Source organism: Carassius carassius, chromosome 7 (assembly GCF_963082965.1).
Source record: "Carassius carassius chromosome 7, fCarCar2.1, whole genome shotgun sequence".
Taxonomy (NCBI): Eukaryota; Metazoa; Chordata; class Actinopteri; order Cypriniformes; family Cyprinidae; genus Carassius; species Carassius carassius.
Genome location: NC_081761.1, coordinates 39,381,351 through 39,402,642, shown reverse-complemented (window position 1 = coordinate 39,402,642; position 21,292 = coordinate 39,381,351). Strand labels below are relative to the sequence as shown.

At 38.4% G+C, this 21,292-nt stretch overlaps 2 protein-coding genes across 2 annotated transcripts in view; one reads left to right on the top strand and one right to left on the bottom strand.

Annotated features, from left to right (window-relative positions):
* Nucleotides 1-21,292, bottom strand: part of LOC132144227 (uncharacterized) — a 40,181-nt gene that overhangs the window by 1,233 nt on the left and 17,656 nt on the right. The window lies entirely within an intron of this gene.
* On the top strand, nucleotides 14,769-19,916 carry LOC132144196 (protein NLRC3-like). The gene is made up of 2 exons (XM_059554968.1): nucleotides 14,769-15,030; nucleotides 18,112-19,916. Exons 1-2 carry the CDS (start codon nucleotides 14,769-14,771, stop codon nucleotides 19,914-19,916), a joined length of 2,067 nt encoding a protein of 688 aa, XP_059410951.1.

Sequence of the window (21,292 nt, the reverse complement as noted above, 5' to 3'; positions counted from 1 at the left end):
TATAGGTATTTATTAAAATACAAGATCATTGAAGGATTGTTTTATTTTAGTTTTGTATTTTTATACAAAGTATTGGCTTTAATTTGAAAACTAAATCTAGTTTTGTGGTTAGAGATGCTGGGAAAATTATTTGAACTGTGTACAGTACACAGACTTCAATGCATGTGCAATGATTTGATATTAAATTGCATTTCACCATTGTTTATTATTTGCTGGGTCTGAACAGAACAGTTTGATTCTCAAACACACGTACAACTACAGTATATCCTGTAGCATTGTGTAATATGAGTTTATAGTGATAGATGATAACATATTGTTGGGAAGTCGTGGCCTAAAGGTTAGAGAGTGAGACTCACAATCGAAGGGTTGTGAGTTCAAGTCTTGGGCCGGCAGGAATTGTGGGTGGGGGGAGTGCATGTACAGTGCTCTATCCACCTTCAATACCACGACTTAGGTGCCCTTGAGCAAGGCATCGAACCCCCAACAGCATAAATGGCTGCCCACTGCTCCGGGTGTGTGTTCACAGTGTGTGTGTGTGCACTTCGGATGGGTTAAATGCAGAGCACGGATTCTGAGTATGGGTCACCATACTTGGCTGAATGTCATGTCACTTTATAGTCCTTAGTTACTTTCTATGTGTGCAATAAGCAAAATACTGTACATAGCCTTGAAATATTGAGCTAGAATTATTTTAGCTAATTTTAGATGTGAAATTGTAGTGAAATATTATATAGATATGATATAGAGTATAGATATATATAGATAATATATAGAGTAAGAATGGATAAGGCACACTTTATTTTTGTTGTATTCACAGCAAATCACTGTCTTCTCAACTGTTCTCTACTGTACAATTTCCATACAGTATGTTACTGTGAATTTAGGTTCCTACTGTATACGCTGTATATAGTATGTTACTATAGATTGCAATTGTCAAGATAAAGGGTTTTGTCTTGGTTCTCTCTGGACTCCATCCCCCATAAACCCCTGCCTAGGAACTCATTATTGCACCACAGCTGTTTCCTATCAGTGACACTATAAAGGTTGCACGCATCCACACACAAGTTGCTGATTATTGTCTAGCATGTGATGATTCATAGTTTCTGTTTTCCTGCACAATTTAATGTTTACTATTGTTCTTTTGCATTATTGACACATACTGTACCCTGTTACCAGTTTAAACCAGCTCATGACCAGCAGCCATGCTTCAAAACATACCTATCCAGCATATGCTGAATATTTCAACAGGGTATTTTATATTTAATGCTGCTCAGTTGCTTTGACACAATCTGTATTGTTAAAAGCGCTATATAAATAAAGTTTTGACTTGACAATATTAAAACGAAAGAACCTAGTTTTAAAAGTGTATTTAAATAACAGAGATAAGTGTTTACTTTTTAACTAAATGTGGACACTTTTTTTAATGGTCAAAAGTACATTTTTGGCTAAGTTTCCTTTAGCTAAATTTGACATCTGTACGTTTACACCTCCAGATTATTTGTAGATCCTTGAAGCTTCTTAGAAAAAGAGACCATTATAAATTAGAAAACAAGCGGCGTAACGAGGCACACGCTCCAACATTACAACATTCATTTATATATCAATATTCTAATGATTATTAATCTGCTTACTTCCTTTTAAAAGTGCCTAGAGTCATGGTGTTATAAATACTCAATATCAATGAAAAAAGCGCTTCCTTAACTGTACTACATGAGCAGTTTTAATAGAGGAGACAGCAGCTCTGTTTCGTCTATTGCTGTTTTGTGATCAGCAGAGAGCAGATCATTTCCTGGAAATGAGTTACAGTTTTTATTGTTGTTGTTTTTACTTTTTTTCTGATTCTTTTTCGATTCTTTCTGATTCTTTTTCCATTTTTTTAATCATAATTTGTGGTTCTCTGGTTGTCAAAAGATTTACTTAAATACTGAGAGCAACAGCAGCAATCAAGAGTGAATCAGTAATGCACAGTAATTTGTGTATATATAACGTGTAACTCAATACACACTATATATGTGTAACCCAAATATTTATTTCACAAGTGGGAGAAAATAAGATCATACCTCTCTGAATACCGTCATGTATATATATATAAAGCCTGGGTTTGTTTCCTGTAGAAGCACAGATAAGCTGAAAGCTCACTATCAGACAAACACTGAAGCAGACGCTGATGTGGGCAGGTCGTTTCTGTGGAGAGTTTAACGTCACACTTTCACTTCTGCAGATTTCCTGCTTCCTGGATCTCGTGAAACTGTTCCTGAACTTGACCCGAGCTCAGTGTGTTCAGTAACAGGAACATTTAATATGTGCTCCAAACACAGTTTGGATTACTGAGACACAATCTTAGACAAGACATACCTGTGTGCGCTTTCATTTACTGGGTCATAATAGTGATATTTAACAAACCTGGGTGTGGTTTAACCAAAGTTCAGGGAAGAAACAGTCATTTATGGAAATTCAGAAATGGGAGGGGCTTCTGCTCTACTGTTCTTAGTGTAAAAGTGTATTAGACGTTTAGCGTGGTGTAGTTGATGCACCAGTCTAGCTGTTCTCAAACAAACAGAGCTGCTGAAGCTGGTCGGTCATGTTTGTTGAGTCTGAGTAGACTAACTGTCTGCATACAAGCAGTGTTTTGACACAAACATGGTTTTTGCCTGTATTTCTACTTTTCTAACCCATATTAATGATGTAAATGAAAGACAATATAGGATTAAAACGTGATTTGTTGTAATATATGATTATAATGTATGATTATTAGCTCCCCCTGATGAAATAGAACTGAAATAAATGCCATGGTTTAGTTATGATTATATTATTCTATGTCATCTGACGTTTTAAATAACAAAGACAAAATCCAAACTAAGTGTTACTTCTATAGATTTGGACCATATGAATGTTATATTAGTCCTTGTGGGGTTTGTCATATCCATTCAGGTGCTGAAGTCCAGTCCTGTTGTCACTCAGACCACAATCAATCAATCATGAAAAGTCGAAAAATTCATCAAAAAGATTACACTAACTTCATTCATTGATTATAAGCGCTCAAAATGTTGCATACTAAGGACATCTGTAGGTTAAAAACATGTAAATGCAACAGCAAAAAATTGAAAGTGATACTGACTCATACGGAAGTATGACTAACATGTCTTCAAAAGCAAAACTCTTTAAGTATTTTGACGGAGTGTTGTATCGTGTGCTCAAAAGCTTATGTTTTCCTTTTGTATCTTTGCCAAATGTAAAGCAGCAGCAGGTCACCTACTTCACACTCATTACTTTGAAACTGCAGAGAACAAGCTTAGAATAAACAGACATTGCTTGAATGGGCCAGTGGGAATGGGAATGTGGCCTATGAAAACTTTAGTGGACAGAGATTTCTTTATGGTTACTGAATTGAGGTGTATAATGAGTGTATAATATACATTTACCTAAAGGATTATTAGGAACACCTGTTCAATTTCTCATTAATGCAATTATCTAATCAACCAATCACATGGCAGTTGCTTCAATGCATTTAGTGGTCCCACATGTAAAGAACCTATATGTGGATATATGCGCATATATGAAACCTATATGCAGTGTATATGCACATATATGCTGCATATATGCACATATATGATAATATATATGCTGCATGTATGCGTATATATGCCACTTATAGGCAAAATTGAGGTGCATATATGTACATATACAGGAAATATAGGTTTCCTGTATTGCTTCTTCATATCCACATATAAGCCCTATACATACAAGATATTGTTACGTCTGGTGATTCAAGGAACACGGAGAGATCCAAGTGCAGGTATGTGACTTTATTAAAGGGCAAATCCAAAGGGTAAACAGTCCAGGCATGAGTCGAAACCAAAAAACATCCATCCAAACATAAACCAAACAAGAAGACAAGGCCAGGGCAAGAACTGACGGACATGAATTAACATTACATTAAACAAGGACTCCGTAACACAGACTCAGACAGACCGGGTATAAATACACAGAAGGATAAAGGGGAAACAGGAGACAGGTGGGGAACAATCAATTAACTAAACAAGGAGGAAGGTGACCAAATAAGGGAACAGGAAGTGATAAGGTGACAGACACCGTGAGAAAGGAGGACATCTAGTGGAAACCCAGGGACACAACCCAGACACTGTGACAGATATGTCTTCTATATAGTTAATGGCAGGGTCTGGTCATTCTTGTCATACATGATGCCTAGCTCATATTTTCTATTATCAAGGCAAAAACTAAGAATTAACGAAAAAAATTATGCAAGAACTTATGTATGTGCGAACATGTGAAATTGGTATCACATGTATTTGGCATGTTATGGAATTTAACTATGGGAATTGTAGCGCCCCCCCTAGCGTGTCTAGCTATTAGTGTGGAGTGCGCGCCCCGAATTCCTATTTATCAAAAAATCTCTCTCTAAATTAATTAATGCACTAAATGTAATTCCCTAATTATTATATACTTGTAACCGTTTACCTTAAGGGCAGTCTTTAACTCAATTCAAAGTGGTGATTCAGTGTCTTTATAGCCAAATTAAAGTAAAACACTAATTGTACTCAGCTATCTCAAGTGCTATGTTAAATGAACATTAACTTTTATAGTTACATTAATATTCCACCTGTATTAAATGGCTATCAATACTGTAAGTGAAATAAACATCAATTCACAAGTCACTTATCTTAACCAGTATTGATAAATATTTTCACTTTAAACCAGTCTACTCAATATCTTGCCTCAAGTATCAAAATTATAATCATAATAATGTCATAAACCCAATGTAATGCAAATCTTCAACAGAAATTCATATGAACTATTTACTGGAAAAAATATAGTATGTACATATATACAGTTCAAATATCAAGTGTAATTCAAATGAAACACAATTAAATAACCACAAAATTAAATATAAGCCGGCAAAATGACTAAATGCCCACTCAATTAAATAAACTAAATACCCCAACAGTCATAGGAGGACACGTTGCAGGCCTGAAGTGTGGCTTGGGGGCGGGGAGACCTTAAACACAATGGCCACTTCGCGCCGTGGCGCAGAAAAAAAAACTCACTGCTGTTGTAGTGCTGATAGGCGTGTCGTCGTTCACGCCGCGGCAACGCGATGCTTGCGATGCTGCTTGAAGACGTCGTCCGACAGCTAAGCAGGGAATGGTTCTGGAGATGAGTGCATTTTTTCAGACGATGCACAAAAGGGCAACCGAGCAGGCTACTCGCTGGCAAAGTCCTTGTAACTAAATCGTTCTGACTAGCCGTTCACTCTTTCTCCTCGTGGAAAACTCTAACCGAGTTCCGCAAAACCATAAACTTTCACGCTGTAAACTTCTATAGAAATGTCTGTAACTCACTCTTCGTGCAGTCTACAAGTACCTATACTATCACAAACATTAACTTGGTGTTTTACCAAATTTCTAACGTGACAGTCACAGCGCAATTCTCACTCATGTCTCTCCATCTTCTCCTCCCGATCTCCTCTTCCTCCACCTCGTGACCTCTCACCCCAATTCCTGATTGGATCTTTCTTCAGGGTATATACATTTTTAACTAACGCAATTTTTAACACACACAAACATTATTTAAACATTTTTAACATCAGGAAATTTACATTTTAAAGAAAATAAACAAAATAAAAATTATGATTTTAGTAAATACCCAAAATTCCCATAGGGCTACATCATTCCCTTACTAAATGTCTAAATGTCCTCATTAGACATGAACCATAATCCCCACATTCCACTATGTAGACTAATTAACCCCTTTGTCTTTTTAAACTATGAGCTCCTAATTATGATCTATGTGGAAACCTAATGTTTCCCTAGTTTAATAATTATTCCTCGGTGCACTATGGTAAGTGGTTGCTCACTTGACTTTCCAGGTTCATCATAGGTAAGTCTCAATACTGGTTTTATTTGTCTTTTATCAGTTAATCTTGATCTAGGTACACTATTAACTTTTGTTTTAGAGCTCAGTTTTTCTTTAGGTGCACAGACAGAATTTCTTCCAGCATCCAGGTCTGTTCCTGAATCATAAGAATCTGACTCTGTCACTGCTTGACCTTCTTCGTCATATTCTATGTTGAACTCTATTTCTTCTGCTGACTGCACAGAATTTGGTTCTATAACGTCTTCATACTTTGAACACACTGAGACTCCATCAGACACTTCTTTCCTCTTTAGTAGACATTCCACATAATCCCGGTATGGTATACTGGTATGGTCACACTCCACCTCAGATGAGGAATCCGTCATCTCTGAGACTTCTTCCCTATGCCTCATTTCCAGTTGTCTTTTTCTTGTTCGAGTTGAACGTGTTCTGGGTCTCGCAGTGGTTTCTTCACAGGCTTGCTCCACTGGGATCCTCACAGATTGTCCAATAGGTAATATGTGGTCACGATGAATGGTTCTTATTCTGCCTCTGCCTCTCTCAGGTCTCACACGGAATACAGGTAAGTTCGGAATCTTTCCTACCACTACATGGGGTATGGAACTCCATCGGCTGTCCAGCTTGTGTTTCCCTTTTAGACCTAGATTCTTTAGAAGAACACAATCTCCTTCCTGTATGTTCTGAAAACTGACCTTTTGATCATAGGCTCTCTTGTTCCTCAAGTGAGTTTTGTCAGCAGCTTGACTAGCCAGTTGATAGGCTCTTTGCAAGTCCTGTTTCAGGCTTTCAACGTACTGAAAATGGTTCCTCTCCTCGGTTCGGTTCCATCTTTTGACGTTTCAAAGCACAGGTCTACAGGCAGTCTAGCTTCCCTACCGAACATTAAGTAGTAAGGAGAGTATCCTGTTGAATCACTTTTTGTGCTGTTGTACGCATGCACTAATGAAGCTACATGCTGACTCCAGGATCTCTTCTTCTCTTGCCCTAACGTAGCCAGTATAGAGAGCAGCGTACGGTTGAACCGCTCCGGCTGGGGGTCCCCTTGAGGGTGATACGGAGTCGTTCGTGATTTCCGTATGCCCAAAGTTGTTAGCAGTTCTCTTATCAGTCTCGACTCAAAATCTCTTCCCTGATCAGAATGAATCCTAACAGGTAAGCCATAGTGAATGAAATACTTTTCAACTAGGATCTTAGCTTCTGTCAGGGCTTTCTGATTCTTTGCAGGAAAGGCCTGTGCATATCTGGTATAGTGATCGGTCACAACCAGGATGTTACTAATGCCCTAGAATCGGGCTCCATTGACAAAAAGTCAATACACACAAGGTCCATAGGACCACTACTGGTGATTTGGTGCAGAGAGGCAGCTTTCTTTGCAGGTGTTTTACAAGTAATGCACAGTCCACAATTCCTCACATACTCCTCTGCATCATGAGCCATTTTGGGCCAGTAGAATCTTGCTCTTAGGAGTTGAGTTACCCTCTCCACCCCTAAGTGGCCCATGTCATCATGAAGAGAGTGCAACACTACTTCTCTGAACTCAGCAGGCAGCACAAGCTGTAATGCCTCCTCTGCATTTTTCTTGATTGCTCTGTACAGAAGTCCATCTCTCATCACTAGTCTGCCAACTTCCCTCTTCATCAGTATCATCTCTGGGTTTAAGTCTTTATTGCTAGGCCAAACTCCCTGTTTCAATGCCTCAATCACCCGTCTGATCACAGTATCCCTCTTCTGGGCAGCCATCAAGTCAGCTTTTGATAGATGTTCCAATGAGCTGAGGTGTAACTGAGACGGAAATGCATACACTTCCGGTATACAGGCTGGCGAAGCTCCTAATTGTTCCACATATCTGGGGGATGAATTTGGAGATACATTCACTTCCACCCGCCGACATATGGACTTCACTTCGTTCTGAGACATGTCATCCCACTCCACGTCTTCAGGTAAGTTGCGAGACAGCAAGTCAGCATCAATGTTTGCTTTTCCAGGCCTATATTTTACTTCGAAGTCATAGGTGGCCAGGGCTGCAAGCCAACGATGACCTGTTGCGTTGAGTTTGGCCGTGGTTAGTACGTAAGTCAACGGGTTATTGTCGGTGCATACGGTGAACTTGACTCCATAAAGGTAGTCATGAAATTTATCAACGACAGCCCATTTCAACGCAAGGAACTCTAGCTGATGTACAGGGTATCGCTGTTCAGAAGAGCTCAACTTTCTGCTGGCAAACGCAACTGGTCTTAACCCTTCTGGATGTTCCTGATACAGTATGGCACCAAGCCCTTTGAAACTTGCGTCAGTGTGTAGAACATATGGCACATATGTACACATAACTTATTGGCATCAGCAAATGCCAGTACAGGTGCATTGAGCAGACACTGAATGATACGATTGAATGCATCCGTACAGGACTGATCCCATCGGTCACTGAATGGTTCTGAGTCTTTAAAATATGTCTTGGTCTTGTCTGGGGTTTGCTTCCTTCCACGCTGGGTGGGTGCATAGCCCTTTGTCAGCTCAGTGAGAGGCCTAACAATCGCAGAGTAGTTCGCTATAAAGCGTCGATAATACCCACAGAAACCTGGAAAAGACCGCAATGGTTTAAGGTCTGTGAGCATAGGCCACCTAGCGACTGCCTCTAGCTTTTCAGGGTCAGTAGCAACACCATCAGCGGACACTATGTGACACACATACTTAACCCTGGGTTGACAAAATTGACACTTGTCAAGGGAGAGTTTTAGCCCTACCTCTTCAAGCCTATCCAACACTCGCATGAGGCGTTCTTCGTGTTCTTCTAAAGAACGTCCAAAGACTATGAGATCATCTAAATAAACTAACACCTGAAGGAGATTCATATCGCCGACAGCTTTCTCCATAAGTCTTTGGAACGTCGCAGGCGCTCCAGTTATGCCTTGGGGCATCCTTTCAAATTGGAAAAATCCAAGGGGGCAAATGAAGGCGTTTTTTTCTTTGTCCTCCTCCGCCATAGCGATCTGGTAGTAGCCACTACGTAAATCAAGGACAGAAAACCATTTGCTCCCAGTTAAACAATCCAACGCATTTTCTATGCGAGGAGTCGTGTACTGGTCTGGAATTGTACGCCTATTAAGGGTCCTATAGTCAACGCACATTCTGATATGCCCAGTATTTTTTCTGCCGATCACAATTGGTGATGCATACTGGCTACGTGACTCCTTAATTATACCAGCCTTTAACAACTCTTGCAAGTGCTGACGAACATCTTCAATATCTGCGGGAGCTAAACGTCTTGAACGTTCTCTAAATGGCTTTGCATTGGTCATCCTGATATGGTGTTCCACATCCTTTGCAAGGCCAACATCCCACTCATGCAATGAGAATATGTTTGCTCGCTTACATAACTCTTGACTGAGTCGTGCTTTCCATTGTGATGGTATGGGCGAGTCGCCAAACTGGATCAGTTGCGGGTCTAACTCTGTTGGTACAGTCACGGCCTCAGTTTCAACTTTCAGAGATGGAACGACTGGATCAACGTGACACAGCTGGCCTAAGACAGTTCCAACTGGAATGACGGTGTCTTTCATGGATTCATTCTGGATAAGGATAGTGAGGTGATCATCCACTGCAGTACCATCCACGACCATAGGCTGCAGCAGTACTCTTGATGGTAGTGGAGCGGTGGGTGATGCCTCAACCATTAACATGTCTTTACCCAGAGGCCTCTTCAAGTCCACTTCACAGATGGCGCAGCATTCACCACCAGGAGGTAAGGTTAGTGAGCCTGGACCCATCCACTTCACACATGCAACTTCATCCTCTTCACCCTCAGTGGTTGGTTTGTCTGTGTTACAAATGGAGTTCTTTGCCTTTATGCCAAGGGTCTGTGCAATGTCCACTCCTGTGGTCTCCTTGCAGAGCATGGACAGTCTCTGGAACAGGTTTGCATTTGTTCCTAGGATCACAGGGGTCTTTTCAGGATTTTTTGAACTTGGGCAAATCAGAGCAAGGACGGAAAGGGTCTCCTTTGCACCGGTAACCTTCTCTGGAAATTCCATCTGCACTACGACATATCCCAGGTAGGGGTAACTGGTTTCGCTTAAACCCCATATTGCCAACCCTGACACTGGCTGGATTGGGACATCAGGTAAGTGGTGCTCATACCAGGGCTCAAAGATAATTGTGATTTGAGAACCACTATCCAGAAATGCATCACAGTGCTGGCCATTTATCTTCACTGGGATGATTGAACAGGGCCCGATGAGACCTGGAGGAATGCCTCTTTCCAGGGCGGTTACTTCACTTTTCTTAGCGGAGCACACTGTGTGACAATCACCTGATGCTTGAGAAGATAGATCCCCCTGTTTAGCTTTCTTTAGAGCGTGTATCAACTTTCGAATAACTTTGGCCTGATTCTCCGCATTCTGGCATTTGGCAGAGTAATGGCCCTTTTCACCACAGCGATAACAAAAGTTCCCATCCGAGTCATTAGATGGTTGCTTTCTATTATCACTATGGGTTTGTCTTGATGGCTTTACTCGAAGAACTGAAGTAGGGGATTCAGAGACTTTTAGCTTATGGCATGTCATTTGCTTTTGCAGGTTTTTCACTTGCTTTCTCAAAACAGCTACTTCACTATCACTACCTGGCTCTGGGGTGTGCATCTTTGTCAATGACACAGGTCCTTTGCTATCTGCTACAACCTTGTTAGGCACAGTAGTTGCCTAGAATCTCAGACACCCTATCAAACGTCATTGGATAGTGCAGGAAGGAAGAGGAAGAGGATGATGAGGCGCGTCATGACAGACCTTCAAAGAATAATAAAGATAAAAAAAATTCTGTTCATTTTTTTGTCTTATTTTTGTTCTTGTACTATTTGATTGTTCTTGTAAACACATAATGTACATTTCTATATTTTGGACTTTTATTTATGTTGCCTAGCAGGTTTTTTGTCTTATTTTTGTTCTTGTACTATATTTTTTGTTTTGTACTATTTGATTGATCTTGAGTAAATAAATAATGTACATTTCTACATTTTGGACTTTTATTTATGTTGCCTAGCAGCTATGGATTATAATTTTACTATTATAGGTGAACATATAGGTACATATATACGTGCATATATATATGTACCTATATAGGTATATGTATGCACATATATATGCGTGTACATATATGTGTAGATATATGTGTGCATATATGTACATATATATGTTCATATATATGTGCATATATATATGTGTGTGCATATATGTACATATATGTACATATATGTACATATAATATAGGACAACGGCCAATTTTATATATGTCACATATATTAAAAACCTATATCAAAACCTATATTGAAACATATATGTTTATATAGGTTTTTTGCATGTGGGGTGTGGTCATGGTCAAGAAAATCTCCTGAACTCCAAACTGAATGTCAGAATGGGAAAGAAAGGTGATTTAAGCAATTTTGAGCATGGATGGGATGGTTGTTGGTGCCAGACGCCCACATAGCAACATTGTGTCGGCCCATATCCGGCCCACATCTGGCACCCATGGAAAGATGATCTGGCCCACATGCAGCGTGGAATGATGGCCCTTGGGCGGACCGCTCCTGTTTGCCAGATTTGAGCCACAAGCAGGCCATAGCAATGCCACATGTCAGCCAGAGTAAAGAAATGAACCAGAGCTGGACCTTATCTGAGCCACAAAATCTGTGTATATTAAATATGAAGTAATTCCAGCCTTAATAAACCTGTTAACAAGCAGAATCACTGAAGGAAAGAATAGAACAGGAAAAAGAGATGAGCAGAAACACAAGAACTACAACTGACTTCAGCCACAGAAGATCTTATTCAGAGTTAAAGAGGTTTATGTGTTTTTTTTTCACTTCCATGATGGAGATCAGTGTTTACTTTAGTTGTGCTCTTGATCTGTGACTTTTAAGGTTTAAGTTTATTTTTTGCATGCTATAGCAATGAGTTTATTTATTTTTTTATTAGTTATAGCACAAAAAAGGAGACAATTTATTTATAATCTTGTGTTTCTTCTTTTATTAGATAGTGATGTGTCGTTTGTTGATGAATTGAGTTGATTTCTTTTATTGTACTGTTGTAGTGACTTAAGACCATCTTGTACATTTTGTACATGTTGTCCATCCAGTTCATCCTGTCCATCCATTAACATCTGTCCATCTCCATGCCATAGGAATTGTCTATGAATAATCATCTTGAATAAAATAATAAAAGTAAAAGAGAGCAAAGGACTGGTATCTGTCCTGTGTTTTAATCAGACACACCATTAAGTTTCTACACCTCTGATGAACTTTGGATACATTAACATCTGATATCCTTCAGTCATTTGTGAATGAATCGTTCTTTTTGAATGTATCTTTTAGGTAAATGAATCTTTCTCGTTCACGTATTCCACTGACTCATATTTCTCGTTCACTGAAATTCCTCCCTTCACAGCAACCTCGGGCCAATAACGAGCTTCATGAGTCTGAACTAGATCAAGAGAGCTTGTTGTTCGTGAATGAAATGACTGAACTAGTACATGTCGTTCGTGAACGAGTTGAATGATTTGGTACATTTCGTTTGTGAATGAAATGAACTGGTACATAGCTTATCTCATTTGTGGACTAAATGAATGAGAGTAAACCGGGTAAGTTGGCCATGTAGCATGTCAATCTGTGAGTGCCGGTGTCCCTGCAGAGTTTAGCTCCAACCCTGATAAAACACACCTGCCTGTAGCCTTCTAGCAGAAGTGGGACTTTCAAGTCACAAGCAAGTCTTGGAGTCATATCCCAAGTCCTCAAGGAGATAAAGTTAATGAGATAATTAAGTGACTAATTAAATGAAGATTGTGCATTAGTGATGAACACCTGCTGTTAACAATCAACATCACTGAACAAAAGAGAAACACGAGAACTACAACTGACAGATGAAATCAACTAAACACACACACACACACACACACACACAATGCCATGATAATTGTGTCAAGGTTTGCTTTAGTTCTTCTCTTGGCCCTTTTACAGACTGAAAGTGAAAGACTGACATGATGAGACAATGACGCATTGGTGTCTCTATTATGAGATTCCGTTGCCTTATGAGAAATAAATATTTTTGACAGCAGATATGCCTCATATGACAGGCGCTTCAGACTGAGAGATCATGCAAACAGTAGTTGAGACACATGTTCAGGTGTCTGATTGTTTCAGTGCTGTAACTGTTCCAGTATGTTGAATGGATGTCCCCGCAATCACCATTCCTATGCAATGATAGCATTTTTGCATACCATAAATACTCTTCTATACTCTAAGAGTAGCACTGAATGCTTTAGCAGGGGGTTCCCGGTTTCTTTTTTCTGAAGTGATTTTGTCATCCACAGACATGACTGCACTTAAACTTAGTTCAACCTATTCATGTCTATCTACAACAATGTCTCATTTTGTAGTTATATTTGTAAAACATAATCCAAAATTATTAACACACATTTTAATTACTGATATTCATATTTAGGTGCAATGACATTCATTATCAGACACACTAATACATAAATCATCTGACAAAAATGACATACAATAAAATTCCTTTAAGGCTTGTCCAGTCACTTAACATATTGTACATATTTTACACAAGCCAAATATATGAAAATTAAACATTTAAATAATATGAACAACTACAAAAAACTTTTAGAGCAAACAGTGTGGAATTTTACAATACAATAACTACATAAAAATGAATTAAAAGGCATCACAAACATTTCCTATTATTCGTTTAGCTGTGCTGATGACATTGACTGGTGTCATGCAGTTGAATGCTGGCAGATAATTTCAGTTTCATATATGAAGGGTTTTTCCTGGAATTATTTTTGAGACATAACTTACACGCTCATCTACTGACGCTAACTGTGTACGTTTCTTTATTATTCAATACATATATCTATATTCTTTAAAGATAACTGATTATTATTGAGCAATCAGTTTCGGTTCTTTCATCTGTGAGATCAGAATGTCTCCGCACGTGCTGTCTGTCTGATACTGATTATCTAACACTGTCTGCATATTTCTCCTGCCTGGAACTGCTCAGTCATAAACACTGTAATGCAGTATACATTGGAAAATATGTATGTGTGTTATGATGTCAGATGATGGTGATGCTCTTGAAAAACCAGTTTTTTTCTGTATTGCTTCTGATTTATTTGAAGTTCAGAGAAAAACATTTGCAGTGATGAGTTTCAGAGGTCGAGACGCTGGTTCAGACATGACACAGGAAACCCAAACCTCATTCAAGGTAAGCTAATAAATACTAAAATATTTACATGGATTTAAAGTTCACTTTGTTTAAAGATCATTATCATTCATGGCAAATTAGTAAATACTACTACATAATATTTTGACCTATATAGATTTAAAATTGTCATTTAGCAGTTCATATTTATTCTAGACCATCAGACAGTACTGAGCCAATGTGTCACAATAGTTTTTTTTTATAGTTTGAAAAAATTGACAAATGTTACACAAAACAGATGACTGTATCTCTGTCCTCTTTATTAATACACATTTAATTTTTTACATGATCAAGCTTGACTTTCTTCTGTGTTCCTGCTTTTGTGTAAATCGTGACTTTTGTTTAACTTCTAATAGCTGTTAATCACTAATGCTCAATCAGCACTTAATTAATCACCTAATTATCTCATTAACTTCAGCACTGCTTCAGTGTTACTTTAAATGTCTGTAGGCTGGCACAATATGCACTCTGAACAGAGCTGTTTTAAAACTGGTGATTTTGCTGTGTGAGTGAATCCTAAACTGAACATTGGAAAGGAAATGCAAATATTTGAGTGTCAAAAAGTAAAACTACTTAAGATCTTGTTCTTGTCCTGCAGAAGTGAATCATTGAAGAATGATGGCATCTGTCAAAGAGCTGCTTGTGAACTCACTGAATGAACTGGTAAAAGATGATCTGAAGAAGTTTCAGTGGCACTTGAACAATCGTAAACCGCAGGGTATTCCAAAATCTGAAATAGAGAATGCAGATGTTTTAGACACAGTGGACAAGATTGTGGAGCGTTTTGGAGCAGAAGAAGCTGTGAAGATCACGGTCGACCTCCTGAGGAAGATGAATCAGAACCTTCTGGCTGAGGAGTTAGAAAACAAATACAAGGAAGGTAACATGTTAAACTGTTTAGAAGTATTAGGGGTGGTTCACATTTTATATCTTTTGCATGTTCAAGTCCGTTATTTCAAATGTATATAAGCAGCAAGGTCTCATGATAGAAGCAACACAGTTGCGATGTTCATCCACTGCAACATGCTTGATTTATTTTTTAATAAATCTAGTAGAAAAGCTACTGCAAGCAATTACTGTGATGGAATTCAGTTTACACTTTACTGAAACTTCCCCGTCGTCATAGCAAGTGCACATTATGTTTGCTTAGCAACAGTGGATGCCACGGAAAGCTTCTGAATACTTTGGAAAGAATGAGAAAGCGGCACATCTTGCGTTTTCCAAATGTTTTCAGATATGTGAACAGCCCTTTATTTATTTTTTATTTAAACTCTGCTCTTGTTTGTTTGTGTGGGTTTGTAGTTGCAAGTAAAGGAGGCGCAGATAAAAATGCTTATTTATTGGTTATAGTAAAAAGCCAGAAAATGTGAAAAATATAATTAAATTAAGGTAAAAGCGAAAAAATCAAGCTCCTATTCTACATCAAGAATATTTTTTAGTATTGCAGGTACTTTCCAAGCAAATGACATTCAAACCAGAGGTGGGTAATCCAGGAGTCAGAAAGTAAAAGCCCTGCCATATTTTTGCTCCACCCATGAACTCAGCAGCTGATTTCATCAAAGTAGGAAGCAAGTCATTCCTTTCAAGTCACAAACTAGTCTTGAGTCAAATCCCAAGTCCTCAAAGAGTTAAAGTTAATGAGATAATTAAGTGACTAATTAAATGAAGATTGTGCATACATAGTGATGAACACCTGCTGTTAACAATCAACATCACTGAAGAAAAGAGAAACACAAAAACTACAACTGACTTTAAGCACAGCCTTGGATGAAATCAATTGAAAAAAAAGAAAAGAAAAAAACTTTGCCACCATAATTTTGGTCAGTATTTGCTTCAGTTTGGCTCTTGAGCCTTTTAACAATTTTGAAGAATTTGTTTTTAAACAATTGTAATATTGTTTTACAGCAAGCACCTGTTATGCAATGCTAAAACAAATTATGAAATAGCAGGTTAATTTATGCTTTGAGTGTATATGCTTGATTTAAGTTTCTTTGGATTACTTACAACATATGATTATTAAAAGTCCATTCATTGTGACTATATGTTTTCTGTATATTACTGTTATCACTTTTCCACAATAGCACATACAGAGATGGATCTAACACGTCAAGAGCACAACTAATTCAAACACTGATCTCCATGATGGTTGCATCATTTAACCAATAAAACATCAACATCTGATCCTCCGTAGGACGAACTCAATAACAGCAGGTGTTAATCATTAATGCACAATCATCATTTAATTAGTTACTTAATTATCTCATTAACTTTAACTCTTTGAGGACTTGGAATTTAACTTGAGACTAGTTTGTGATTGGAATGAATGACTTTTCTTCCTCTGGTGAAATCAGCTGCTGACTTTATGAGTGGAACACAACTCTGGCAGGACTTTTACTTTCTGACCCCTGGAGTGTCCACCTCCCACCTATATCAGAGGTTGGACTTATGCCACAAGCAAGTCTTCAAGGCATATCCCCCCAAGTCCTCAAAGAGTTAAAGTTAATGAGATAATTAAGTAACAAATTAAATTATGGTTAAGTGTGGTGATTATCTGTTGATGGTTTTAATTTATAATCCTCATGAACCTAAAATTTTTTTAGTCTAACAATTGTTTCATTAATGTATTCACATCACAAACCATGCATTTCTGCAGCATGAGATCCAGTTATATTACAAAAATCAGTTAAAAGATTTTAATGAGCATGAAATAGTTGATCTGTGATGACACACACAGACATCAACAGTCAGCACATGAATCTCAATAATCTCAATGCATGCTGGGTACGAGCATAGTAAAAAACTCCCAGCATGCATTGCAACATGAATAAATTATGCAGCTGAATTGTCCTATTATTTTGTTTAATTCTAAATATGTTCTTATATTTTTTGCTGTTGTTTTTGTTTTGACTTAGTAGCTTTTCAGTGAAGTTCGGAATTGATCAGTTTATCTAAATATTTTTGATTGCTACCATTATTTAGATTCATGTGCTGCTTGTTTGTATATGTGTGTGTGTCAGCATAGCTTAAGTTTTTTTGAGCTCATGTTTGTTAAAAGATTTTAACTGATTGTTATAATACTGCTGGGTCTCTTGCTGCAGAAACACAGGGTTTGTAATATGAACACATCATTGGAACAACATAATTGTTAGATTAAAAAAAAACAAGTGAATGAGTGTACTTCATGATGATTATAAAAACATCAACAGATAACAGCTATCACTTGATATCATGCCACTCTAGCTTTCTTTGAAGCTGCAAATGTGTTTAACATATACACTATCACAACGGCCCAAAAAAAGACAAAACATAGAATAAGAGTTAAGAGCCCAACTAATGGAAACACTAATCACTGTTATGGTGAAACACATTAGAGTTAAACCTCTGTTAATTCTCAATAAAAACTTTTGTAGATGTCTAACAGAAATAAAGTCAGTCTGGTTAGTAATAAGTGAAGCTGATAAAGATGTTTCTGGAGTTGTTTAATCCTCCTCTGGTGAGATCTTGAGAGATTTAATGTCTTCTTTTATCTTCAATTGATTTCATCTAAGGTTGTGGCTGAAGTCAGTTGTAGTTCCTGTGTTTCTGCTCATCTCTTTTTCTTTTCTCTTCTTTCCTTCAGTGATTCTGCTTGTTAACAGGTTTATTAAGGCTGAAATTACTTCATATTTAATATACACAGATTTTGTGGCTCAGATAAGGTCCAGTTCTGGTTAATTTCTTTACTCTTGGCTGACATGTGGCATTGCTATGGCCTGCTTGTGGCTCAATTCTGGCAAACAGGAGCGGTCCGCCCAAGGGCCATCATTCCACGCTGCATGTGGGCCAGATCATCTTTCCACGGGTGCCAGATGTGGGCCGGATCTGGGCCGACACAATGTTGATACGTGGGGATTAAGGTTTTCATATAGATTTTATTAAAATAAGTGATCACTTACTCTTTTCTACCCCATCTTTCTCAAAGGTTCAACTGCAGAAAGTAAACCTGATCTTCATGATTACAAAAAGATCAGCTTCAAACTGAAGAAGAAATTACAACAGGACTACAGGCAGATATTGGTTGGTAATTCTCAAACAGGTCATCAGAAATATCTGAGTGATATTTACACTGATCTGTATGTGGTGAAGAATGAGACTGGAGGAATAGTGACTGAACACGAGGTGAGACAGATTGAACTGAATATCCACCACATTACTGAGAAGGACACCACAGTCTTGAGCAATGACCTGTTCAAAGTCCAGTATGATACTGGTCGAAGAAACCGGAAAGTGCTGACGATGGGAATCGCAGGGGTGGGAAAGACCGTCTCTGTTAATAAATTCATTCTTGACTGGGCTGAAGGAAAAGAAAATCAGGACATACTCTTCATATTTCCTCTCCCATTCCGTAGACTGAACATTATTACAAAAAAGTACAGTCTCATGGGACTGCTTAACAAATGCTTCTTTAGTGGTCCTGAAGAACTGCCATCTCTTCCTGAAGATGACGGTAAAGTCATGTTCATCTTTGATGGGCTGGATGAACGTCGCTTCCAATTGAACTTTCACGATAGTGATGTGTTAACAGATGTGCATGAACAAGCAACAGTGAGTAAGATAGTTACAAGCCTGATTGAGAGAGATCTGGTTCCTTCTTCTCTCATATGGATCACATCCAGACCAGCAGCAGCCGGTCAGATATCCCGAGAGTACATTGATCAGGTAACAGAGGTGCGAGGATTCAACGATGAGCAAAAAGAACAATACTTCATCAGAAACTGCAGTCCTGAGCTTGCTGGAAGCATCATCCATCACATCAGGAAATCCAGGAGTCTGTACATAATGTGCCAAATCCCCATCTTCTGCTGGATCTCTCTCACTGTTCTTCAACCTCTGCTTGCTCGAGAGAGCAATGACAAAACACTTACAACTCTCACAGAGATGTACACAAGCTTCTTATTCTCTCAGCAGAAACAGATGGAAACAAAATACTGTAATGATCCTGAACCTCGGCCCAAACTCAAGTCTTTTGATCAGATTGTTCTAAAGCTTGGGAAACTGGCCTTTAAACAGCTACAGAAAGGAAATGTGATTTTCCATGAAGAAGATATTGAGGAGTGTGGACTAGATGTCCGTGAAGGGTTGGTGTACTCTGGGTTATGTACTCAGATCTTTCAGATGGAAAAGGCTGTGCCAGAGAAAAACATTTACAGCTTTGTACATCTCAGTATTCAAGAGTTTATCGCTGCTCTCTATGTGTTTTTCAAATATAAATGCTATGGAAGAAATCCATTTCTTCAATCATGTAGGGAAAAACTTATATGGAAAGTCTCCAAAACATCATTATTTGACCTTCATAAAGCTGCAGTAAACAAGGCTTTACAAAGCGACAATGGACACCTGGATCTTTTCATCCGGTTCTTGCTGGGTCTCTCACTGGAGTCCAATCAGATTCACCTGAAGCAACTGCTGCCAGGACTGGAAATAAAACCCAAGAATGTCAAAGACATTACTGACTATATAAAACAGACAATAGAGACAGAGAAATCAGTGGAAAGGATCATCAATCTCCTTCACTGCCTAATTGAACTGAAAGATGACATTATGGAGGACATCCAGAAGTATCTGAGCTCAGAAAATCTTTCAGCACAGCATCTCTCCTCTGCTCAGTGGTCGGCTCTGATGTTTGTGCGTCTGATGTCAAAGGAGAACTTTGAACTGCAGAAATACAGCAGATCTGAAGAAGCACAGGGGTTGCCCGTGACTCACGACACCAGGAGAGCACTGTAAGATTCAACTTTTCAATCATTTATATGCATGATTGATTTTATATTTTTCAGCTGGTCTTCCCACTGTGCAAAGTTACGTCCAGTGGACGTCTTTTTATGTCTTTGCAGACGTTGAAAAGACGTCCACTGAGGAGCCAGAATGAAAGTTTTTATGTCTTTTTTTGACGTCTTCTGTACGTCCGATTTAGACGTTCACAGAACCTCCTTACAAGGTTAAAAACTAGTTCAAAAGTGGTCAGCGTAAATATTTTCAACATCATTTAAGGTTCATTTAGACATAATTTATACTGTTTCTGGACCAAATCAACACTCTCGGGATGCATTAGATTTAGACATCTAATGCATTAGATGTTATTTCAATGTAATTTCCAGACACTGTGTTTGTCCTTAAATCAAGAAAATAAAATAATCTTCATGAAATAATGAAATAATTGATGATTGGGCATGTGGTAAAATCAACTGCAAATCAAAGATATTAAATCTCTGAAGATCTCAACAGAGGAGGATCAATTTACATCATTTACATCAACATCATTTGAAGTCACCATTGTGGTGATCAGTGTTTGGTTTAGTTGGGATCTTGGTCCTCATACTTCTTGTGTTAGCTTGTCTCTGGCTGTTGTAACTGTGTGTTATAAAACACTCTTATTGTGGCAGAGAGCATTAAGATCAAGCGTTATCACCTTGCTTTTAATGATGATTAAACTATAGCACAATAAGTTATTAATGTGTTGTTGCAACTATGTATTTATTTTCGTGGAAAGACACCCTGTAGAAAAAAAGAATTTACTTAAAAAAAACCCGTCGTGTAGTCACACACACACACACACACACATCAAGATTGTGGATATGCATCACTTCAATGGTGACAATTAAAACAAAAAAGTCTGGAGGATGAGTTATGGCTATGAAGCAGTTTTGTTTTGATTGTCACTCAAAATATTTCAAAGGCATGCATTTTGTCCAACTTCAAAATAAGTATTTTGCTCTTGGTACCTGTACTGTAGAGTCAAAAGGTTTAGGAGATATATACAAACAAAACATTTATTTCATGACCTCAGATACTTGTAATGTGATGATTTTATCATCACCAACAAAGAGCTGATAACACCTTAGCTCTCTTAAATTTGTCTTTTCTCGCTACAACAACAGTGTTTCACAAATACACAGTTATAACAGCCAGAGACAAGCTAACACAAGAAGTATGAGGACCAAGATCCCAACTTTTAAGGGGAAGTCGTGGCCTAATGGTTAGAGAGTCGGACTCCCAATCTAAAGGTTGTGAGTTCGAGTCCTGGGCCGGCAGGAATTGTGGGTGGGGGGAGTGCATGTACAGTTCTCTCTCCACCTTCAATACCACGACTTAGGTGCCCTTGA

Excerpts from the sequence above, each read along its gene's own strand:
- LOC132144196 (XM_059554968.1), top strand. The coding sequence starts at position 14,769 with ATGGCATCTGTCAAAGAGCTGCTTGTGAACTCACTGAATGAACTGGTA. Across the intron at positions 15,031-18,111 it reads AGAAAACAAATACAAGGAAG|GTTCAACTGCAGAAAGTAAA; the intron begins GTAACATGTTAA and ends TCTTTCTCAAAG.